This window comes from Anser anser (assembly GCF_964211835.1).
Source record: "Anser anser genome assembly, chromosome: 1".
Lineage (NCBI taxonomy): Eukaryota > Metazoa > Chordata > Aves > Anseriformes > Anatidae > Anser > Anser anser.
The window spans coordinates 7,281,027-7,305,509 of NC_139720.1; the positions used below are offsets into that span (position 1 = coordinate 7,281,027).

Sequence of the window (24,483 nt, forward strand, 5' to 3'; positions counted from 1 at the left end):
TCGCAATTTGCGGAATGGCTCTGCGCGGGGAACCGAGAAACCCGAGAGCACTTTCTCACGGCGTAGCTGTGTAAGAGCTTCCAGCTGTCCGGCACGTGAGAGCCAGCTCCCATCCCCGGGGGATCGCGGAGGGGAGCGCTGTTATGGCAACTGCTTTTCGTCGCTGCTTTGAGGCTCCGTGCAGCTGCAGTGCCCCAAATTACAGCGACCGGACCGTGCTCTAACAGCTAATAGCGCCTTTTAACCAACCAGCCAACCCAAACCCAAAAGCCTAAGGATGAGCGGGTGCGGTGCAGCTGTCAAACCGTCGGACAGTTGTTGTGGGGACGGCGTGTTTCAGTTTAGAGGCTTGGATTTGTCCCTCTGGACTTCTCCAGATGTTTATTTCTGATAATTCTCGCGTTAGGCGGAAATAATTCTGCTGAATCCGATGACTCGCAGCCTGGGGATGAAGTCATGCGTTCACCATAGAAATGTCAGGAGTGTTTTTAGGACTTTTTTACTGCCCCTGGTTGTGCGTTACGGCTCCCCACCCCTTCCCACAGCTGGAAGGGGCTGTGCGATACCGCGCGCTCCGAACGTATGGGGTTTCTGCCTTGTGTCCCTGTTACCCTGCCTGGTGGTAGTTACGTGCCTGTAGTGCCTCGTTTGCTATTTGTAATGCCAGAAGGGCTCTCAGGATGGTGTTTGTGGGACCAAATATAGTGTATGCGGGGTCTGTGCTGCCGGTTGCCATCTCCATTAGGGCCAGGCTTGCCCGAACAATGAGCTTGGTTGAAACTGAAGTCGTTTAGCTTGTGATGCTGCTGAGAAAGGTTACAAAGCGAGGCCTGCATTGCTTGACCCGCTTCCTTTTGGGTTTCGTGAGCCGTTCCCCCCCACTCCCCCTCCCTCGGTAAGGTAACCCCGCCGGGAAGCGAGGTGCCGGCGTTCGGGCCCGTCCCGTAGCCCCTCGGCATCTCCTGGGAACGGGGAGCTTCCACCACGGCCCCTCGCTGCCTGGCACCCTGCTCCACGCCCCTCTTCCAGCGTTAATTTTGGTTATTCCCAGTTAACACGTCCATCCCCGGAGCCCAGCGCGCGAGGGAGCGCTTCGGGTACAGCCAGCAGGGGTCTGCTGAGCCCCGAATCCCAGGGGGTCTCTACCAGGGCCGGCTTTTTGGGGGAAAAGGAAGGATCACCGCGCCAAGGATCATTTTGAAAATGCTTTAATAAGGAAGTGTTGACAACACCGTTTTGCAAAATGTAAAGGTAACTATACAAATTCTTAATACAAAAAGAATAAATTAAAAGCAGATCTTCTTTAATTCTGCAACTTTTTCTACAACATACATATTTTGTCCTTGATTACAATTGAACGGAATCCAGTAAAATCATTTTACATGCTCTAAAGTCAGTTTCAGGAGAGACCTAATTTTTTTCTTTTTTTTTTTTCTTTTTCCTTTTTTTTAAACTAGAGAGTCCATTTTACACAACTCGTAATAAAACTATTGACATTAATATATATGTAAAACTTTACACCTAGTTAACTAAGCAGTAACTGGTCATCTGATAGCACCTGAATGGGGGTCGGCTATGCCTGAAACTAAAACTAAGACAGAGTGAAAACAAATCGGACTGCTTCAACATTTCCAACACGCGACTGCATATAATAGCATTTAAAAATAAACCCTGCCTCGCAGCAGAGCCCGGCGCACGGACGTGCTCCGGGCTGCTGGCTAAGCAGGGGGAGCTTCGGACGTGTAGACTAAGAAATTGTGGCTTTATGTCGGATGGAGCCTGGAAAAATAATAATAAAAAAAAAAAGGTAAAGGAGGGGTTAAGTTGGTAGTCAAGTGCTTGTATATAATAGCTATGTATATACCCCTCCGTGTTATACTTAAATATGTTAATCCCATATGATTAACATTTTATGTACATTTGTGTTTAATTGAATTGAGCTAAACAGTAAAACCTGTTTTACTTAATCTGTCTTTACTACCAGACTGGCTGCTCACGTGTGCCTTGATTGCAAAACAGAAAAGCAGAACACAAAGCTAAACTCAGTCCGTTTCTAGAAAGCTTTTTCTCTACTCGAGCCTGTTTGCAATTCAGGCTAACCATTTATTTTGTGATTTATTTTTTTTTTCCTAATTTCAGGGCTGCCACCTTTTAACCTTTGCTGCAAAACTGCGGATCTGGGCTTGGAGGAATGAGTGTTTCTTCCTGTAGTGCCCAGAGGCCTCGTAGTGCCGCTGTTGTTGAATTCTTTTTAATTAAAAGAAGGTACACAGAAAAAAAAAAAACAAAAAACCAAAACCCGAAACCACTTACCAGGGAAATTAAAAAGAAAACAGACAGTTGCTCGGAGCCCCTCAAAATCTGTGGGCTAAATTACCTGCTGCTGCTTAATTTGGTCCTCATTTAATCCTTTCGCTTTAGCTCCAGAATCTTATCAGCGCATGCCAGCAATCAGCGCGATCTCCCATCCAGCTCAAAATCCAATTAGGAGCTCGCAATAATTCCCGTGCTAAAGACCCCAAAGCACAGAGAGATGTTAAAACAAAACAGCGTTTTGTTCAAGCATCCGGGTAAGGGGTGCGATCTCACCGCCGTCTGCTGGATCTTTGTGCAGGTCCGGGAACACGAGGCTTGCGTGGCTACCTTTAAAAACCTCTTGCCAGTTTTAAAAAGTAATTATTCTAATTATTTTTTTTTTTTTCAGAGGGATAAGTCACTTATGCTTCATGTGTGGACATTAACGAGCTTCCTTCCTGGCTCTGGCACAGGCTTCCCTGGACAAATAGCTCAGGTTTTTCTGCCCAGCCCGGCGGGGCCCCTCCTGCGCCTTACAAGCGGTGCCAGGCAGCAGCCCGGCCAGCGAGGGCCGAGGACCGAAGCCCGCGTTTCTTACATGTATCGGAGAAAGGAATCAGCACGAGCAGCTCGCGTGAGTTTTTTTAGAAAGCCCATCGCCTTGCCAAATCTAATTAGGAAGAACCCATTCGCTTTTAAAGCCTGGAATGCAGTTTTCCAGCAAGCTCAATACCAAAAGGTGTGACAGCCCCCGAGTCGCGGGGTTTCGTTTTAAACTTCTCGCCCTCCTCGTGTCTGGTAGACGCTGTTGTTACTCTTGGAACACGCGCACACACACACTCGCACTTCTGTGTTTTTTTTTTTTTAATTTTTAAACTAAAGCTAACTTCAGTTTCTGCTTTTCGCGAAGTAACCCCCCTCCAGCCATTTCTTTAATGCCTTTCCCATAGGAAATCATCGTTTGCACGCACCAACGGGGGCAGGGACCTCCCCCCATCTAGTGGCAATAAAAACAGCATAGCACCGCAGTGAAGGCTAGACGTGCCAGCTTCGACATCCACCGAGACAGAGATTGTGCACTTGTTCATTACAAAAGTGTCTTTGAGGCCTTTTAAAGTTCCATGGCTTGACGTGTATAAAGCATTGCTCAAAAGTGTGTGTAAACTTGCAGCTTCTTCCATGCCTCTCGCGTCCGATTTCCTTCTGGTAGCAGGAGGCAGCTCCCGCTGGTGCCCAACACCTCCTTTCCTTCCTTCCCTTCCTCGGGGCCGCTTCTTTCCGCGGGGAAATATCGGCCTCGTCCGCTGCTTGCTGAGCCCCGCTGCTGCTCCCCTGCTTCCCGACGGACCAGCTCGCCCGCCTGGTGCTGAGCCCTTTGCTACACTGGTGCTAACGAAGGAAAGAGAATCGCAACGGGTACGGCGCCGCCGCGTCGATTAGCTCGCGATGTGCTTTCCCTTTGATTCGCCAGTAACGCTTTTGTGCGGAGATCGATTAGGATTTATTGGCTGTGTCTGCTTGGAGAAAGGTTTTTGGCAATTTTGATCTTCACCAGAGTATTAAAAAAAAAACTAAAAAATCAACCCCAACCCCAACCTCTCTACGTGTTGGTAAGCAATCAGTGCCAGCCACAGAGCTGTGCCGAGTAGCAGTACTTGCCTCTGCTTTAATTAATGCCTCTGTAAACCTCGTTTGTCCGCTTTAATTGTAGCTCGTAGATGCTGTGGTACCAGCCCAGACCTCCAGCGTGTCTTCAGCACATTGGGTTCTGTTACTGCTGTTGAGATGGGCTCAAAGCAACGAAGGAAATGCTCTTCTACAGGAGGTGCTCGTGTCTGGCGTCGAGTTGAATGAGGTGCTCCCGGAGCAAGACCCTGCTGAACAAACTCACCCTGTTGATGTCGGTTCGGTGATTTTGGGCAGTGCAGATCCGACTGCGAGCCTCCGATGCGTCTTTGAAGTGTCGGGCTTTTACTTTTTCATTAAAAGGAGCTTTACTTTTTCATTAAAAGAATTTTCAAGGAGTATTTCTCAGCCTCTGTCCCGTTTTGTGTTGAACTCCCCCCCCCCACCCCGTTGAAACTGATGCTCTGTTGGCTTCGGATCGCAGGTCATGGACATCTTACTACTGGTACGTGCCACAGAACAGTAGGATTTGACGGAAACCTCAACAGGCTCCCATCGTTTCAAAGGAAAAAAAAACAGCTTTTAAATCGCCGCCTGACTGCTGAGATGGCTGCTCAACGCATCCGCTGCCCTGCGGGCTTCCGGGAGGGACGTGCAGCCGTCTGGCAAGGGGACGCACCGCTGTCCGCCACGGTCGCGGTGGATGTCTCGGGGCCAAGTGTTACCGAAATGTCGAATTGCATCGTGAGAAAAGTGCTTAAGAGTTGAAGCTGGTGCTGGGTGACAGTGCAGCTGGGTAAGGCAAATGAGAGGCAGTGAGGTGATCTCAGAATGGCATTGATGTGATTCGCTTGAGGTCAGGGGTTCACACTAGAGTCCCAGGCTTGGCTTTTTCCTGTCCATACCACTGGACGTCTGCTAATTCTGGATAGAGGGGAGAATCCAGGAAACAGCTATCGTTGTAGCTCCTGCGGGAGAAAGGAAACGCGGTTAGGACAGCAAGGGATCCCGGGAAGCTCAACCGTGGGCAGAAAGCATCGGGCTGCGGGTGGGGGGGAGCCCCGCCGCGCTCTGCAGGCCCCCAGAGCCTGTGTTTGGGGTGGAGGCTCCGCGTCGCCCGGCAGCCCCGCAGTTACGGGGCAGGAACAGCAAAACCAGGTGGCGAGGGAGAGGCGTGCTGTGGGAAGGCCCACGTTTTGCCCACAGGTAGCCCAGTCCTCCTCTTGCGGCACCTCTCTTGACAAGCTACGGTTCTGTTTGCCGCGTGGGTTTTTGGTTGCTCGCACAGAGCCAGTGAGAGGCTTCAGGGGACTGCGCTCTTTATCTTAAGACTCGGATCAAGGTCAGCTCCCGGCTTAGGCTGCGGAGCTCCCTGCCAGGAGAAAACCCAGAGGTCAAAATCTTGTCGAGATTCTGAAAAGCGATTGCTGTAATTGCATAATACCCAGAATTGATGTCTCTCTCTCTCTCTCTCTCTCTCTCTCATGGCTTGATTTGAGCCAACTTCTGAATTAAGAGATTGGTTTGGGGCTAGGCGTGGGAGATGCATTTTCTGCTTCCCGTGGGCTTCTCCCTTCCTCCTCTGCTCTCTCCCCACCCCGCAGGACTGATCTCGCAGCGATGCAGTCCGGCAGTTCCTGCCTCTCTGTCCTGGTTTCCACCTGGTTTCCCTGGGACTGACGGCTGGGAGGAACCTGAGCAAGGACAGTCCGTGCTGCCTGCTAAAGAGCCTTTTGTTTCCCGGCTCTGTGCCGGAGGTCTACGGGTTATCTCTAGAAAGCCGGCCTCGAAACGCTCGGCAGATGCCAGCTGTGACTGGTTGCAGATTCAAATGAGAGCGTCAGACTGCAGTGACTGCAGTTTAATTAAAACAGAATAACTCTGAGGGGTTTTTGTTCCCTCCACCCTTCCCCCTCTGTTTTCCCACAGGAACCGGGCCAGGGTTCCTCCTCGCTCCGTGAAGCCTCGCTACTGCTGACAGCCTTTCCCCTCGCAGCTCTCCTCTGCGGCAGGGACAGAGGAGAAAAGGGCAGCCGGTGCCAGGCTGGAGCGCTGCTGGCAGCTCCGTCCTGGTCACCCGTGCTCGTCTGCCCTCCCACGCTGCTCCCAGAGCCTCCCCACGCCGCTCTGAAACGTCCCCGGCCGTGAATTTGTCCCCGTTGCCTGCTGCCTGTGCCTGTTCAGCCCCCGCTGCTGGCCCGCGGCCCGTCGGGGGAAAGGAAGAAGCCCTCTTTCACCAGGGAAAGCACAACGGCCACAAACTTGCTGAAGAGGCGCAGGCAGGGCTCCGAGACGCTTTCAAGTTGTTCTTCCGAGAGCTGAAGGAAGCTTTGTTGCCAAACAAACAGGCACACAATTAAAAAAGCCGCTTCTCGGGGGCGGCGGGGGGCCGGTTATTTGCATTGTACTGGTGGAACACGGGCTGCAAGGCAGAGGGATGAAAGAACAAAACATTCCCTTACTATACCTCTATTCATCAGTACTTTGGTGGGTTGGAGACTGAGACTCATCCATAGTGGGTGAGTTGTCTGTTGCTTCTCTGAACAAAGGAGAGCGAAAAAAAAGGAGGAAAGAGGAGAGAGGAAATGTTAAAGAAAAGAAGTGACACAGACATTGTTACGAGCTTATTAATCCAGCGGGGAAACAAGCTGGTGAATCATCTTCAGAAAAAAGAGTTAGTGACACAAAAACATGTCAGGGAGAACTGTAAATCTTTTAATCGGTGCTGGGAGGGAACAACCTGTTCCTGTGGGGGGGGGAGGTTGCGTTGTGCTTCTCATGGCAAGCTGTATCTGCTCCTGCCGTATTTATCCATATGTTTTGGGAGTTATGCTCCGGCGTGAAACAAGCACTAATTTGTCTCCAATTCTTTCTGCACCGGTTGTTGGTGCAGAGCCTAAGCTATAAATCCTGGTAACTTCACGTTCACCAGCTAAGACTGTCTCGATGGTGTTCTGCTGGGAGAGATGGGGAGCAGGAGTTCTCCTGAAGGGGAAAATGAGAAAAGTTGGGATTTTCGAAACAGATTTCTCAGCTGGCTGCTAGCCAGTTTCACTCCTGATCATTTGCCATGGAGATATTCAGAAGAATTAGGATTGGGATGGAGACAGAGACTGAGTCTAGATTCAAACCCTTAGCAGGGGAAATTTCGGTGTACAGTCAAGGTAGCTGCCATTTTGCTGATCTTGTGCTCCCTTGACTTTTTGTGAAATGGGACCTAGAAAATTCTCTGCTTCTGAAGCTGGGAGCAAACGCAGAGACCATGTGAGGCTGGATGTCGGCTGTGTGAATTTAAAATTCAAAGAAGGCCTGAAGGGTTTGTGGTTACAGCTCTCCTCATCTCCATTTTAAAAGTGCAGTCACGGGCAGTGCTGGAATAAGACCAGAGGGCAAACTTGGCCGCAGGTGGCCAAAGAAATTAAACAGGTGAGGTTTTCTTCAGTGGCTGCGCAGTGAAATGTTTGCGGAGTTAACTCTGTTGGTCCCCAGCCACAACTCAGGGGATCCTACCTGTTTTCCTGTGCCAGGGCCTGTAGTATTTTGAGGATTTTAGCCTGAAACTTTCTCTTGGATCTCACCAAACTCAACTGAGTTGCAAAAAATCGGGGACATGCTGAGTTAGACAGGATCTGGAAATGATCTGTACTTCATGTGACAGGACAGAATCGCAGGAGATTGCTAGAGAATACCCACGGGAGCTCGCAAAAGGCTTGTTGTTTGCTCCTCGAACTCCTCGCCTCGCACGGAGGAGCCAAAGAACCCAGTTCCCAAATTTACGTGAGCAATGGCTACCCGCATGCAGTGACTCACTCATGCTTTGGTGCCACGCATTACGTTAGTGGTGGCTGAAAAAAAAAAGATGAACTTAATCGTCATTAAGTCACGCTGCTGGGGAGAACCTAGCAGAAAAACGTGGATGCTGCATGCGCAAACAGGGCAGGCACCTCGCCGTGCCTTTAGAGCAAAGGTCTTGGTCGGAAGGAGAGCATGGGTGGACCACCGGGCGTAGGAAAAAGTGTGTCCGTGCTCTCCCTTTGCTTGCGTTTGGGGAGGTTTTTTCCTGAGGCTCACAGGATTTTGGGCTTCCTGCAGTGAAGGAGGTGAGTCCCCAAAGCCAGCCCCCCGGACACTCACCCAGTCTGCCACGCAAGGATGTGGTGGGGACTGCCCGGTGGCGTGGCTGCTAGCTCGCTCGATGGTGTCGAACTCCTCTGGCTGTGAGGTAAGGCAGCTGGAAAACAACCACAGGGTGGAGAAAAAAGAAGCGGTGAGGTGAGGGTGCGAGGGTCAGAGCGCTTCAGAGCAGCGGGAACACGTCCAGCTGGGGGTAAACGCGGCCCGGGAGTCAGAACCCAGCCAGCAAAGTGCGGCAGGGGAGCAGCCCGCCCAGAGCTGCTGCGGTGTGTGTGTGTCACGGGCCGGATCCACCTGCAGCGCGGCAGGCATGCTGCTTCACAGGGCCTGACTGCAAGCTGCACCCTCCCGAGCCCTGCCCTGCCGGTGGGAGCCTGGACGAGTACCTGGCTGGATGTGCGAAGGAGGAAGGCAGCTATGAAGAGTCCCAAACCTAAAATTGCATCCCACAGGGCCTTCGTGATAAAGTAATACGTGGCTTTGCCACCCCTGCCACTAGGGGACCAGAGGAAGGCTGAGCTGACTTTAGTAAGCTAGAAGCAGGCTGGACTAAAAAGCTAACAGTTCTTCTCAGGGAGTTTGCTCAGCGAGGGTCTAGCAAGGAAATCCACCTGGCCAATCTTCTCAAGTCCAGGCAGTGCTCGCCCCCCAAATCTGTAAGCATAATCCTCTTTGAAAGGACAGCGCGAAGTCCAGCAGACCTCCCCCACCTGGAGCTGCTCACCCGAACGATGGATGTTTCTGCCTGGCACCCCCCTCCTGTGCTGTTCATTTTCTTAGCTGCTGCCACAGGGCGCTTTTAAACAAATTTTCCTCTGCTCCCCGCAGCCGGCAGCCCCCGAGGTGAGCATCCTCCCCTGGTTTTAGCAGGGAACCGATTTGGGATGCACAACCAGCCTGTACTGGCGACCGGTCACAGCAAGCCGCGGTTCCTGAGCTCACCTGCCCCTGTGCTGCCCAGGCACCACGTTTAGGTTTGAAGACCCAGCTGGGTGGGGGAATTTTATTTGCCTTGTCCCCCCGGACCCTCCCACGATCCTTTCTGGATTCCCTGACCGAACCGGTACGGCTCCCACAGCTAAGCCAAGCAAAGCTCTGCGGCGTGCACGTCTTTTCTGCTGCTGGCTGGAACAGAAGTGCCAATTAATCAAAGGGAAGGGAGACAGCTTTTCACGCTGAGACACAGGGTGGTGGTTCCAGCAGCTGCTGGTGGCGTGAGGAGCGTGGCATTAAACCTTCTCCGGCATTCTGGAGTCTGGGGCGAGCACAAAAACCTATCGGGGGCGGTGCGGTGGTCACCACGAAGCAGGTGCAAAGCTCAGGAGTCAGGAGGCCAAGTGCCAGCACACGGGACCGATGCCCTGGTCTGCTCCAAGGGGCAGCTGAGGCTTGGGCAGCGGTGTCAGGCACGGGGCAAGGAAGGGACAGGCACGGCACAGACTCCGATCAACCAGCTCTCCCATCCCCACCGGGCTGGGTTCAAGTTTTTGGCACGTCCTTGGTCTATCCAAACGGGATTGTGTGCCGGTGACCGATGGCCGGCAAATATTTAACCTTGGCCTGTTTCATAACACCCAGTGGTGTCCGCAGGTCCCCGACTCGGACCGTCCCGCTGTTTAATATTAACAGCGCAGAGAGGTGCAGAGCTCTGTGTGTGACAGAGGGGTAAATTACTGCACAAACTGGAGCGCTCTGAATTTCAGGACGCTATCGGTACAGCTACTGGAGTCTCACGGGAAAGCAAAACATCAGCAGAGCACAGCGATGCCATCAGGCAAACGTTTTTGTGGCGGGCAGAGGGCCTGGGACGCTCCCCACCTAACTTTTACCCTTCCCCACGCCTTGTTTCTCACGCCACCCGCCGGCCTTGCCCACGAGGGGCTCTCACCTGACGTTGCTTTACACATCTGAGGCATTCTCGTGACCCTGCTGTGCGCCACAAAGGTGCTTTGCGAAGACGTGCTGTACTGGGAGCTGCTGTCCGAGGACGTGGAGCTCGTGTGCGAGAGGCGGCTGTGCTCCTTGTGGGAGGCCGTGGAGCGCTGGTACCAGAGCCGCAGCTCGTCCGACACGGCAGTCCTACCCGAGCCCTTCTCGTGGCCCTCCCTGCCCAGAGACGGAGTCCTTATGATTTGGGAGCGGGACGGGGTGAGCCGCACGGAGTCCGCTTCGTCCCCGTGCCAGTTCTCCTTGAACATCCCCCCCGCCGTGTAGGAGTTGGAGGTTTTGAATTGTGCTTTCACGCTGTAGTGTCCCTCCTGGTCGTTCTCCAGGCTGCGCACCACCACGGGGGTGGAGCTGCCCTCGATGTACAGGGGGTACTCCTTGATCCTGTACTGGGAAGAGGGTTGGCTCTGGCTGTGCAGGTAGACCCGGTGGTGCCCCGTGCCGTTCCTCGCGGCCAGGTTGGGCATGCTCCCCGAATTGGAAGAGACCAGATTGCCCGCCGATTTGTGCCTTTGCCTCTGGCGCTCTCTGGCCTTCGACGGGGAGTCCTCTGCCAGGGTGGAGTAGTTGGGGTTCATCTGAGCAGGGTAGTAGTGCTCGGAGCTGGAGTGGCTGGTGCAGGACGAGCAGTCGTCCATGGGGTCGGAGCCGTTACTGCTACGAGTCCTTGGGGTGTAGAAATCGGGGCTCCCTGTCTCGTTTTCCGAGCCGAGGAGCTTGCCTTGTGACTCCAAACTGGAGCTCCGGTGTCTAAAGTGCTGAGCTAGGCTGTGCAGTCTGGTCGGGCTGATGTCTACTGACCTGCAGGGACCAGGAGAACGTTCAGGATGTTAAATCACGAGGACAAAACACTCCCTCTCCCCTTCTACACACAAATCCGGCCTCACTAGCAAGGCAGCACTGAAAACTTGGACCTTTTCAGGGGCCACTGGCTGCAGAACAACTGCTTCCCTGCTGTGGGGTTGGGGCATTTAGGTCCAGCTCCTGCTCCTGCCCTGTCTCCCTGGTGGTGGCATTCCCTCTGCAGCACCATGTGGGACACAAACCCTTCCCAAACCCAATTCCTTGGTGGCTTCCCGTGCTGGGGAAGACCCCATCTGAGGCCCTGGTGACCCCAAGCCCCTGGCTTTGCTGGTGTGAACCAGCAGAGCCGTTTGAATCAGCACCATCCTGGTGTGTGAATCCACCGGGTGCTTCTCCCATTAGTGACAGACAGACAGACTGGCCGTACTTAGCCCAAAACGCAGCAATTGTGGCCTTTGGAAACGTCACCTTTGTGAAACAGCTGGGTTTTGCTGGGCCCCAGCCGTGGGTAACATACATAAGACTGTCAGCGGCTGACAGCCCTTCAAGCATCCGCCCCGAATCGCAGATTTACAGGGCTTGATCCGCGGCCAAGTCCGGGTGGTCTCTATTCATCCCGGCTGCTCGGAGAGCTGCAGCCACCCGCTCGAGGAGCAGGAACACCGCCCTCGGACAAGTCACCCCCCCCCCAAACGACAGACGGCCAAGGCTGGGGCACGCAGCTCGTGAAAGAGCCCCAGACTGAGCGAGGGTTGTTCCGAGCACCCAGACAGCCCCCACCCGGTCAAGGCCACTTCTCAAGCGCTGTGCCAGGCTCGTTTCTCATGCAGCTCAGCTCCGGCGTTAACAAACATTGTGCTCCTGACAGGCACTTTCAGCCAAAACCTTGTAACGAACGCAACCCAGGGCCTTGATGCCTTGTGTCGTTTCTGCCTGGTCTGACGTGCTGGCATTGCTCCTGATTTATGCCGGGCTAAGCGATGTTAGCAGCACCCCTCAGGGCAGGACAGCTAACAGCACGCAGCTTTGGCTCGGCTCTGCTTCTCTGTTTGTGGGATTTGCCACGGGAGCAAGACAACAATGAAGCTGAACAGTTTCTGCTAAAAATCAGTCAAACTGGGCCATGCATATCAAATCACCTCCCTTATGCTGAGATTTTAAGTCTTCCCTCTGTCAGCCCTTGGCTTACGCCACTACCACCTGGATCCTCGAGTGTACAGACCTTGGGATTGCTTTGTACAGCCTCTTTCCCCAGTGAGATCGTACACACGTGCAAACATTTTACATGCCACCGTGAGAGAGAATTAACACTACCCAACGTTTTGTATGGGAAAGGAAGCAATGTGTTATCTCCAGCTGGATCCATGAAGGAATTTACTGCGGTTAGCAGTAGCATTGCATCCCTTCTAGAAGCTGAGCCATATGGGGTTTGTAGGGCAGCAACTGGGATGAAACGTCCCAGCAGAAGAAAAGCTTCATTACTCTGAGGGGGAGATGAGGGGCAGGATCATGTGTGTCTGAAGGGATTTCAGGACCTCAGCTCAGGAGGGATTTCCAGCTGGTAACAGTACTTGAGCCTCTGGTGTGAAAAGGACTGGTTTGTGTCCTTTCCTGAACTGGGAATTAATGGATACCCTGGGGGCAGGATAAAGCAAAGAATGGTTATTTCAGGGCAAGCAAGGTGAGAGCATTGTGGTGCCGGGAGGACTTACCGCGTGGAGTGGACGTAGTGCGGACTGCGTACCCGTAGGTCCGGCGTCGAGGGCATGCTGGACTGGGAGTTCCAGTGGGGAAGGCTCCGGATGGGGCTGTTCTGCAGGGAGCTGCTCCCTCCTGCCTCAGCACAGCTCCCGGTGCTGGGGAACCGCTTGTGACTGCTGCAAAGCAAGCACCCGGCTTCAGTTCCTGGGCTGTGATTCGGGGAAAGGGCTCCCTGCCTCATTTGGGGTCTCAGGCACGTGCCTGCGATCTCCTGGGGTGAGTGGGAGTGGGGTCAGGTGCTGCCCTGAGTCACGTCCCACAGCCCTGAGACAATCCACTGTCCTTCCTTCCTAATTACTTCTTTAAAACAGTAAGATACCAGGCAGCACTCATGTGACTGCAGCCTACTTTTTATGACGTTAGCCAAAAAAGCCCAGAAGTCTCCTTTTGGTGAGGGATGGTTTTGTGAGGACATCTCCAAAAGGAGATGTCTGTGTGACGGGGATAGGAGGCAGCTGGCTCACCTGGAATGACCGTGGGAGGAGCGTTTCTTGACCTTCTCGTAGGGTTCGTCCAAAGATGACTCGCTCCACATCTTGGGCTTGATGGGGGACTTGTCGTAGTCGTTGCGGTGGTAATGCATCTGGCGGAGGCCTTCCAGCGACTGCGGAGGAGGCGGCCTGTTGTGCAAGGGTGGCCGGGGCGGGAGTCCTTTGTGCGGGGACTGGAGAGGGGAGATTGTGCTGGTGACCTGAGAATCCTCTGTGGAGAGAAGAAGGGGAAGGGGTGATGGCTGCGTGGCACGTTCAGTTCCAGCAGTACTTTACGGGGCAGCATGACGCCTTGCTCTCAGGCTAGAGCGGTTTTGGGACTGGGAAGTTTGGGTGGATCATTACACAGAACAGCTCCTCCATTTGGAGCATCCATCAGGAATGCACACATCCCTCCCCATTTCCTTCCTGCCCTTTAGAACACAGAGCAGCCAACATACCGTCCTCGAGAACAAGGGCATCCGAGAGAGAGCTGTCCTCACTGGCAATGTTTCCTTCTGAGGAGAAGAAAAGAAAGATGGTCAGAGGGTCATGAGAATCGCAGGGTGAACTGCACCGTCATCTCCCACTGACTCTTAGCCTTAAGCACTCACCCACATCTTCCTCCTCTCGCAGCCATAAGGCAAGAAGGTTCCTATAAATAACTGGCTCAGCCCACGCTCGTCTCAGAGGGCAGAGCTGCAGGGCAGGTCTCTCAGCAGCAGACTGCCGTTCGAGGAGCTGCTAACTCTTTTCAATTAACGGGGATTAAGACTGAGTCACAACAGAGAGCTGAGATTCCCCAGAGGATGTAAAACGGCAACGGGACATTAGCCAGATTGATATCTGCTGAAGATCTCGGGCCTTAAGACTCTGGGTTCCATCTCTGCCTTTCTAAAACCATCATCCTGTTGCGAACTGAAGGCACCAATTTTGTGTGATCTGGGGGAAACGCTTCCTGAGCATCCTCTGTAGCAGCAGATGGAGAAGCTCTCGTGTCCTTGGCATGCATCTTTGGGCTGCCCCCCCCATCCGCATCCTGTCTGTTATCCCTGACTGCAGTGCAGCTTGGTACCCAGGTCACAAATACAGCAGCTCTAATCTCAGTTCCTGATACAAAGGCACGGAAAAAAACCTCCGCAAGTCAAAGGGAAAGGGCAAAATCAGCAAGGGAGAAAGAACCACAGCAGCAAGTTAATGGATTTCACGAAAAACCAATCAACAACCCAGTAAACCATGAAGTGCCCTGAGAATTATATTGTAAAAAAGGAAAAAGAAAAAAGTATTTGAGCACAGCAATGACAGTGCTACCACTTTGATTTTACAGATGCCTTTCAGCTAGAGAGCTCACCCCAATCTGCTACCACTAATTACATTTGTACTGCACCGCTCTGGAGGAGACGTTAACAGAGCGATTTTATAGGTGAACAAAGGAGTCACGGTCTGCTTTCGGGAGCTGTGTATAATCCACAGCGTGACACTGCCTCTTGTGCCGTGAACCAGCACATCCTGAACGCAGTCTGGGCACCCATCTGACAGCACGCCGCTATGGGAAAGGACAGCCCGACTGCCAGCACCCCTGGAGCCCTCCAGACACGGGGGGGGAAGAGGAAAGAAGGGAAATCCGTGCCTCAAACAGGAGATCAAGGCAGAGCCTTTGGTGGTGCTGCGGGTGCTGAGCCTGACTTACCGTCTATGATCAAGGAGGCTCTCTGGGTCGGCTTCTTGCCGGATTTGATGCGATACTCGTTAATGGCGTTCTCGATCTCCTGCAGTTTCTTCAGCGCGTTCAGGTAGGACGTCTTCCTCTGTTTCTTCAGCTTTTTGCTGACGTTCGGGTCGCTTGCCAGGCGCCGGGCAGCCTCCGTGATCTGGGACTGAATGGCAAACTCCCTCTCCAGGCGCTCCAGCTCTGCCTCCTGGGAAAACGTAAGCAGATTTTGGGCTGCCACCAAACCCTCCTGGCTTGGCTGTTGGGAAGCTCCCCCTGAATATGGCCAAGGAAAGCATCCACCATCGTGCTGCTCCCCGCATCTCAGGGCTTCCCTAAGCGTACCCACGAGAATGGGGTGACCCCACAAGGACGGTGCGTGTGCTTCAGCCCCGACCCTGCCACGCTGCTTAGCACACTTCAGAGGTGCTCTACCATCGACTCATCCATCCTCTTACATCCACCTTATGGGAGTTTCTGCCTCCTGCCCGCTCCTTCTCCCTTTCCTAGCTCCATATTTAAGCCTTGCTTGATAACAGAGCTATGCATAGCTGCTAAGCTACAACTTTAACCTTCTCCACAGGCTTGGCACCCACTGACCCGTCTGGGTTAAAAAAAAAAAAAGAAAAAGTGAAGATGGGCTAATTCCTCCCTGGTGTACGGCTGCTAAAATCTGGGGAGAGCGGGAGCTGAGGTAATTACGGGCTGCTGTAACTGATTGCCCCGGAAAATTGTCTCCACTTACAAGCCAGGAGGGGGATTTCAGAGCAATCGGCGTCTAACAGCAGGCTGCCTGCGTGCCAAAAGGGGCTTGTGTATCCAATGCCGGTCGATACAGTCCTAAATGCAAACAGGTGTCCCCTGGAAGCTACCTACTGCTTTGTAGTCACGCTCCAAAGCCCAAGGACCTAGGTCAATAAATGCCAAGGCAGAAGCTGGTTTGGCTTGGCCTGCACCGGGACCCCAAGCTGTGATCTTCAAAGGCACTCGCTATCTGTAGTGAATTTGGCTGCCTTGCCCAGCTCCACGGAGCTTTTGGCGTTGGTCTGCTCGAAAGGGGAACACAATACATCGCAAAACAGGGCAAAAAAAAGCCAAATCCTTTTTCTTCTAGTGAGCTGTGGGTGTTCAGATTGTCTATCAGACACGTATTCACGGAGATCCTCGTTACACAAATTCAAGCCCTTTCTCTTAGCAGTAGCATACGCTGCAAGGACGGATGCTGAGGGAATTAATCAGATTGAAATCATTCTCTGGAGTTTTTATTCAGGGCTTCTGGCTTGCAAAAAGCTCTTTGCTGTCAGGGGTGAGTCAGCATTGCCTTGAAACTACAGTTATCGTTTCGGAAAGACTGAACCCACCCCCATCTTTTTAACAGATCCCTTTTTGCACTGCAGACTTTATAAGCTCTACCAACGCCGAGCTTAATTAAAAGTGAATTTGAGGAAGGGAGTTTCAAGGCCTGAAGCCTGGTTCGCTGCCTTCTGGCAAAATCCTTCCTGGGGCCAGGAATTACGGACCTGGTAGAGGTGATCACCAAGAAATGCAGTAGAAGTCTACTCTGCAGTTCATACTCTGACAAAGCTCTTACTGAAGTTACTGAGAGTTTGGTGTGAGCTGTCATTTCAGCCCTTCACAGATTCAGTTCTAAATCACTCAGAATATCTTAGAAATGATGTCTTAATTTTCTTCCCAGCCATAATTGTCTCTTTTCATCCAGCGAAGCCCCTATAAATAAAGCCTTAGGAGATGAGGGCTATCATCTACCTTCAGATGGAAGTGCCTTGCTTCAGGTCCTTGTCACAGTTGGTAATTTCAGTCCTGGATTTATGGAACTGGGGAAGAATTTCACCCTTGTTTTAAATTGAGTTTCCAGTGTTTGCACTTGCTGAAAAGCACACGAAAATCAACACTGGCCTCTCTAAACGTTCTCAAACCGGCAGCCAAATAAACACAGCCCAACATTATTCTTCGAGAACAGAAATTTATGCTTTTCAACACAGTCCTAAAGTTTGACAGATGAAAAAGGGGATAGAGGGAAGCTGAGTCAGCGTGTTTGGATTGCTGTTGCCAAAAGGCAGAGTGCCTGCAGTGGGGAGGAGCTGCTCTACCTTCGTGCTCTTCCCGCTGCTCAACCCAGCCTCGCAGAGGAGTGAGGAGATCCCTCACCCAGTGGCCCCAAAAGCTGCCTCGTAACAGTAAAGACGTGGGGAAGCTGGGGATCAGGTTGTAACAGAGCAGCCAACAGACTGCAGGGCTTTTAGGAGTAACTCAGCTACGCCGTGCCTCCCTTTGAAAAGCTTAATTAAATGTGCTAGTTCATGAATATTTGACTTCGGAGGAATTCCTCTCCCAGGCTCCATTGAGAACAAAACTGAAGAGCTCCAGCTGTTTATTTTTTCAGCCAAGGGAAAACGCCAACAAAACGACAAACAGTTAATTCCCTGGCTGAACCGAGCCTTACACCACGCGGTCACACCAGCTTCAGCCTCTCCTCTTACAAAAATAAAAAGGAAACTCAAAACTGGAATACGCACAAGTGTCTTGAGACAAATGCGTCTCTGCAGACAATGGCTTTTCTGTGAATCCGGTCCCGCCTCCCAGCTGCTGCAGGCCTGTTTTCACAGCCACGGTTCAGGGCACTGACCCAGCACATTGTGGGAGCAAGGGAAAAGAACAAACACTCCCTGGCAAACTCAGCAAAACATCATTCCAGCTCCCCATAGGTAGGGACGGAGGCTCTTTTGTTTAAGGACCAGGCAGCAAAATGCTTTCATTCTGCTGCTGCGGGACTACGATGGGTAACTGCGATGCTTTTCCTCCCTGTTAGGGGAGATCTGAATTGGGATCAGAAAGCAAGCTGCTGTTTGTGACAACAACACGGGGCAGCAGCAGGGCTCGGATGGCTCAGGGGGCTCCTGATGTGCTCCCAGTTGATCACCCTGGCTGTTCCTGTTACCCCTAGTACAGCCAGGGCTGAGCCCGGAGGGTTTGAGCTTTATTCTGAGCCTGGCCTAAGACAAGCAACCCTCTCTCTGCTTCATTTTTTCTGATGGGAACTGAAAAAGGCACCGTGACCAACTGCAGTCATTTACAACAAGAACATTATGGCTGCTCCGTGATGCACAGCGGGTGTCGCAGAGACCCTGGCTGGGGACACGGGGCTGGAAGGGAAGGACGAAGCCTCACCTCTCCCTTCGGCAGGATTTTCTGCTCGTCCAGTTTAAAGGCAGTTCCTATTCTTCTCCTTACAATAGGTGGCTCCTCCCCGGGATCCAGGGGGTATTCTCGTGGCAGCTTCCCCGTGAGCTCCTGCAAGCAGAAAACACCGTTAGTGACCTGGGAGATGCTGCAGCGGACTCCTGTCTGCGCAAAGCACCCCACAGCTCTTCAACCGTGGCTGTAAAATGACAGATCCAGCCCAGCCAGCTGATAAACATACAGGAGAGCACCCAACCCTGCGGTCCAGGATCTAATGCTGAGGGTGGGGAAGTGTTTTTCTTTAACCTGTGCATGAATACGGATTTTGTGGCCTGCCCAGTGCAGGTTTGTAGGTGGTGCCCAACCCTAGGGCGTCGGGGCCCGAGGCTGAGCAGATCGCAGCACGCACGCTTTCATCTCCGCTGCAGGGCTAGCAGGAAAAGAAGAGCTGCTCGCTGCCGGACTGCTCCTGGAAGGGGGATGAGCACACCTGAGAGCAGGATGCACGCCTGCTGCATCAGAAAGCCCCACTGGCAACAGCTGTGCAGGTTATGACCTGCACAGGAAAACCATTCCCACCTGATTCGCGGTGTGCTCGAGAGGAACGCAGTGAAAAGAGTCGCTGAAAGCGGTGCCTGGTGCCTCGCTGCCTGCCTGATAACACCTCGTGTGTCAGAAGCAGGCCCAGGTGATGTCAGGGGCAGCTTTGGAGGGATATTAGGTGATGCTTTGTCAGACTGATGGGGTCACTTGCAAAGGTTTGCTCAAAACCTGAAGCAAACCCCACTGAGGAATATCTGGAACACGGGAAGCAGCGAGCACCGATATCGATGTTAAATCTGCTTTTTTTAAAATTTTTTATTTTTTTTCCTGGACTGCACAGTACAGCCACACACATCGGAATTAAAGGCATTCAAATGCCTACAAAAAAAAAGGCAGGAGCCTCGCGAGGAGAACAGCCTGACTCCTTGTACTCCAAACTCTCCCCATGAAGGACAAAAGGCCTTTGTGTTCTTTAGCATCAGCCTTGAGAGGATCCAGCTGGCAGAGTAACCTAAATCATCTGAATCCCAAAGAGCAGCGGCTGACCTTACTGTGAGCGCCGAGCTCAGGCCCCTGCCTGCCCTGGCCTCTCCCCCACTCCTTAATGGGGTTTTTCTTTCTGCTCTTGGGTCACTAGGAAACAAGGACCTGGCCTTTGCAGATCTTTCCTCACAGCAGTTCCGAGCAAAACTGGGTTTGCAGCACTGCTCCGGGCCGATGTGCACAGCCCCTTTTGGGAGAGGCACTGTTGCGACACCTCATGTGTCCCGTTCTGGGTTGTCTTTCCGGCCCTGTGGGGTTACTTCAGCTTTTCTTCTGCATCATGTTCCCTCTGGTGTGCCGGGGCTCTAGGCACTGCATCAAGACACAGCTTCATGTATCCCTCTCTGAGGGAAGCAAGGATATTTTCTTTATAACCCCGGAGGTAATACCAAGCAGGGCAGCAGGGAAAGAGTTAACATCTCCCGTAAAAAGCTCAGGACTGGAGCAGAACAAAATGAATGCAGGCTACCAGGCTGCCTCCATAAGCTGCAAAGTATTCACAGGCACAGGCCTGAAATGTAATCTAAATTAATAAGTAACCGGAGTGCTGATGGCCTGAAGTAACCTGATGCCACTGCTAGGAATGGCTCTGGCCATGCTTATTTGATTATGCCCCCACTTTTAACCCTTTTTTATCTGCTGGTTCACCTCCTCCCTCTGTTCTGGCCATTTCCATGCCAAAGCACCACGGGAAGAAACGCCTCCCAGCTGCAGGCTGCTGATGGACGAGCTGTAGGGTTGCAAGACTGGGTCAGATCCCAGGTGCCCATCGGCTGCCTCTCTCGGCTCATCCACGGAAAGCAGCAACACTTTCTAACAGCTCTTCAGGTGCTGACGGATGGGCTCTGGCCAGCCCTGCCACAGCACGTTAAGGAGATATCGCTCCTTCCTGCTGGCCCCGTGCCCCAGCAGGGAGCTTTGGCCTGGGCTGTGGTTGTGTTGCTCAGCATCTGAGGCTGCACCGTGGATGGGGCTGGGGTTAAAAGGCACGGGGCTGTGAATTCCTATTACTGTGTGGAACAACCAGATCTTCCCCTCTGTGCACGCTGCTGCATGGCATCAGCCCCAGGCAGCGTTACCTTGGGGTGGCAAATGACTCCAGACCTCGTCCAGCAGCCCCCCAAAACATGTCACTGCTTCCTGCGGGTGATCTTAGCTCTGTGCACGAGGGGCTCATGAGACTGGATCTCCTCCTCCTGACCTGGATCAGCACAAGTTGGCTGAAAGGATTGCTCGTGGTGAGTAAGGGAGAGGAACTGGGAGCTACACAGATTCCTGCTGAATTTCTTTGTTACGAGGTGTTCTCCAGCTTATTCTTGTGGCACTAAAACTACAGAATGAACTACAACGAGAGCTGAATCAGTGACCTATTTCCCCCATTTTTGTCAGAGGCAAGATACACATCAAATATTAATCAACAGCTCAAAGATCTCGGTGCCGCTGTCTGCAGCCAGCTTCCCATAGTGTTTGACATCACCACGTGTTGTTAAATTCAGATTTGCAGGCCTGGTGAACACAGGAGGGTTGCTGAATGACCCGAGTGTAGGCTGCTGCTGAATTGTGTCTCTACACACAACTGCAGCAGGCTTTTGATTTCCCAAAACAGAAAACCAGTCTGCAAGGTGGCCTCCTGTGTACTCCCGGAACGAAGAGGCAGGTGAGTGGGATGGTTATGGGATGAGCGCTGGAGCCTGTCCCCACCCAGCACTCCAGGATGACCACAGTGGTCCCTTTTTACAGGGTCTGCCTTTCCTCTCCAGCAGTGCCAGGGCTTACCTGAAGAATCTGCATGGAGAAGGGAATCTACATGGAGCAGAAAAGACCTCACGTGCTGTACAACAGTATGCGGGGAGAAGAAAAGCACATAAAGTCCGGCCTGCTCCATGAAGAAAGTGCAAGGGCAGGTATTTTTTTTTTTTTTTAATGTAGTCAAAAGTATTTGTGGAGTGATTAGCAGTGCACAGAACAGCCTTCTTATGCTGTTTAGGTAGCATATTGCCACCAAAGCCAGCAAGAAGCCTGCCTGAATGCATCTTAAACACATCTTCAAACAGCAGACGGGGCTGCTCAGCACCCTACAGCCCCAGACCAACCGGGTAGCCATGGGGTTCGCTCTGGAATGCAATGCCCCGTGGTATTGCAATCCAGATTTGAAACAGCTGGACCTTGCTGAAGCTTTTGGACAACGGCTTTTGGAAGAGGAATTGCTTCTTCTGCCTCCACACCACCTCCAAACAAAAAGCATGCAAGCAGTGTTGGGAGCTATAAAATACGCATTGCCTACCGCTTCTCGGAGACACAGTTTCTTTAGCTCTTCCAAGCGCTGGCGCAGCGTCTCTTCCAAAGCCTCCTGCCTGGATTTCAGGGCGGCCAGCATGTCTTTCTTGGCAGACTGAGAGCTGTCTGACTCTTGGGAACCTGTCAATAAACAATGATTTCACTAGGGCAGCTGACAGCAGCACACACATCTGGAGCACCTGTAATTTTACCAAAGCCTTGGATGCGCCCCTTCCAAAAAGAAATCGGGCTGTGACATGAAGCAGGTGTTATGGAGTCGTGTTTGTTTACGGCAGATTCTTAATGCTTAAGTTAACAGAGACCGGACAGCGGGGCACACAAAGACGCTTGTTATCAGCACGCAGGAAAATAGAAACAACAACATTATTCATGCAGAGATCCTAAAAAAAAAAAAGAGACATACCGTTCCCATGGAAGTTCCCAATAACAGTACATTTTACAAAGCCCTGGAGATGAGTTATTGGGAAAGTGAGCCTAGGAGAAGCCATTTGACAATGCAGACCGCTTCTTTAAGGACTGCAATTATCCTAGTAGCAAACACTGAATTCAATCCACTTAAAGTGTCTGCTTTATGGAAAAAAGAAAGTAATGGGATATAGCAAGTTTCCTGTAAGATGCACGCTAAGCTGTAAAACAAAACCAAAACAACAACAACCCGCCGGTCCTTCCAGGAGAGCAGCTGCCTCTTGTGAAGAGGTAGGTCAAGATATTTAGACTGGGGGTGCCGATGGCTTGACTTTTCAAGTGGCAATTACCCAGCGACTTCCACCAAAGAAAGCCTGTGCAAACCGCCTGGTACGAATCCAGAATTAAGCCAGGCTGTCGCTCAGATGTCATGACAGCACTCGTAACCTCAGTTCTTCAGGGGAACTTATTAATGGGATTCCTGATTACTTTTTTTTTTTTTTTTTTGTGGGTGGTGGTGATGCATCAGTTGCTATCCAAGTTCCTGCACCTCAAAGAGGAAATTTTGGTTGCATACACTTCTGAGTCCGCACCTTGAGCAGCTGCTCCTTACGATGTGCCTAAGCATTCGCCCTCTTTAACGCATCTCTGGGCTTGGGCACGAGTTTATGGTGAGCTCGTGAATTTGCCTGAATGAGCTGAGCGCATCCTTTTGGCACAGAGAAAGGATATGAAGATTATGGGCACGCTGAGAGAGGAAAAGCAGCCTCAGGAAGGGGCAAATACCATCTCCACAGGCTTCTCACTCATACCACTGCCATTTGTTCGGCTACAGCTGGGCTGAACTGACACAGCCGCTGTGGTTAAGAGGTTGTTGTTGCCTCAGCAGAAGTGTCCAGGTGACCTGAGGTATCTGGGATGTCTTCCGTGGGGTGGCAGACATGACACAAGACCCCGTGAGACCCATCTTCTTTGGGACTGCTAGTGGGACACTCTAACCCACCCACAATGGCACAAGACACCTATGTTTAGACAGCTGGATGGCCATCTGAGTGCTCTGCACAACTTCTTGTGGGGGGTATTTGTGCCCGCAGAGAAGCCTTTGACTCAATAACGCTTCAAGAGGCTTTCTCTTGGTCCTCAGCGGGTCCTCAGTGCCAGCAGCTGGTGCCTTTGGGGCTGTCCCCTGCCTTTCGAGAGCAATGATACAGAAAAAGCAGTCTTTTATTAACTGCAGGAGTCAGACACAAAAGGATGCTACATCGAGGTTTCGGTGTACTTGTAGGGTGGGAGTCGGGGGGACTTCTAGATATATTTGCAGCTTGGTTTCTTAGCGTACAGTGACGATGCTCAGCACAAGCTGGTCGAAAATGCTGTTGCCATTTCAGAGCGCTGGAAGGAAACTAGAAACAATTCTTTGCTTTGGCAGCAGACCAGGGTGAAATTTGTGCTTTCGGCTTCGTCCTTCATTGCTACTACTCCGGCAAACTGCTAAAGCTAAACCGACAGAGGATGAAGGCAGCCTGTGCCACGAACCAGCTCTGCGTTGGCCCAGGGGGAGCAAAGGCTCTCCCTGGTCTCTTCCACCACCATTTTCTGCAGTTTTCATGCAGGAAAACAGCTGGCACCTATTCTGCAAAGTGCTGCCCGCCTTTGTTACACCATTTATTGGTCTGTCCTGGAGCAGGGGAGGTGGAAAAAGGGTCTCCAAACATCAGCCAGTTTGAACATCATCAAGCAAAGAAGGACAAACTCATAGTACCGTGCCTGTTCACTGCTGTAGTCGCCCCCGTTTCATTTGGGTTTGTTTGCACTCACAGAGCAATAAAACTAAACCCTGCGAACACATCTGCACTGCAGGAACTTCCCGGGATCTTCTGGAGGAGCCGTGTATTTACACTGGCAGGGAAAGCCCTCCCTAGCATTTAGTGCTTCTTAATGGTAACCCTGGTGAGCAGTTACTAGTGAAAGCTGAACGGCTCGATTTCTTTCCTTAATTGCCAACAATCTGCTGAGCCCTGGCAAAAAGCTTCTCATGATTCCAGCAGATGTTTCAACCTTTTTAATTTATTTTTTTTTTCTTTCAGGACAACTTTAACGATCTACTCTTTCCTTTCAACTGCTCTTCCTTTTTCCTTCCTCTCCCTGCTCCCTACCTCCACGCCGGCCTCCGATTTATTTTTAAAAGCTGTTCATTCTTTTTCTGGTTGCCACAGCAGCTACAAAGATGCTGAGACGTTTAAAAACATGTGAACAGTCGAAACCCTGCCCAGACGCCTGTGCTGATTCGGGGCGTGCTGACAAGAAGGAAACCAGCAGCTTCTGGCTGAGCTGGTACGGCCCCAAACGGAGCACAGGCAGCTCAAGGCATTTGCCCCAGCTGTGCTGACCCTGCACGAGAACCGTGCTGGTCTCGCCCCTGCTGCAGTCGGGGGCAATGCCCACTGAGTGAACGTTTTGCCATTTTTACCTCCACTCCCTGAAAGCAAAGGATCTGGGGGAGATCTGGAAGTGCACTGTTATGTCCTGAGTTAAGCAGTGGGATTACTGCTGAAACCAGTCGGCCTCTCCTTCTTGGCATTAACGAAGCACTTCAAATTAAGCTATTTCAGGCGTGTCTTCATAACACAAAGTCTTCTAGAGCAGTGAAGGTTTAAAGACCAGGGCACGGCACGCTCAAAGATCATGCCTTGTGATGATAAACTGTGAGCTTGACCGTACCTGACTTGGGTGATGTCTTGGGCA

At 52.0% G+C, this 24,483-nt stretch overlaps 1 protein-coding gene across 9 annotated transcripts in view; it reads right to left on the bottom strand.

Annotated features, from left to right (window-relative positions):
- Window positions 1-1,195: 1,195 nt before the first annotated feature.
- The window catches only part of FRMD4A (FERM domain containing 4A), a 362,821-nt gene continuing 339,533 nt past the window's right edge, over window positions 1,196-24,483 (bottom strand). For 7 of the 9 annotated variants that reach the window (XM_083819662.1, XM_083819663.1, XM_083819658.1 and 4 more), the window contains 9 exons: window positions 21,320-21,453; window positions 17,938-18,060; window positions 14,728-14,956; window positions 13,499-13,555; window positions 13,032-13,269; window positions 12,519-12,683; window positions 9,944-10,803; window positions 8,056-8,152; window positions 1,196-4,889 (listed from right to left, as the gene is read on the bottom strand). In XM_083819662.1, coding sequence (XP_083675788.1) covers window positions 4,787-4,889; window positions 8,056-8,152; window positions 9,944-10,803; window positions 12,519-12,683; window positions 13,032-13,269; window positions 13,499-13,555; window positions 14,728-14,956; window positions 17,938-18,060; window positions 21,320-21,453 — 2,006 coding nt within the window. In that variant the 3' untranslated portion in view covers window positions 1,196-4,786. Of the gene's footprint in view, window positions 4,890-6,388; window positions 6,461-8,055; window positions 8,153-9,943; window positions 10,804-12,518; window positions 12,684-13,031; window positions 13,270-13,498; window positions 13,556-14,727; window positions 14,957-17,937; window positions 18,061-21,319; window positions 21,454-24,483 lie in introns of all 9 variants that reach the window. The other 2 variants (XM_083819664.1, XM_083819661.1) reach the window with 1 other exon arrangement.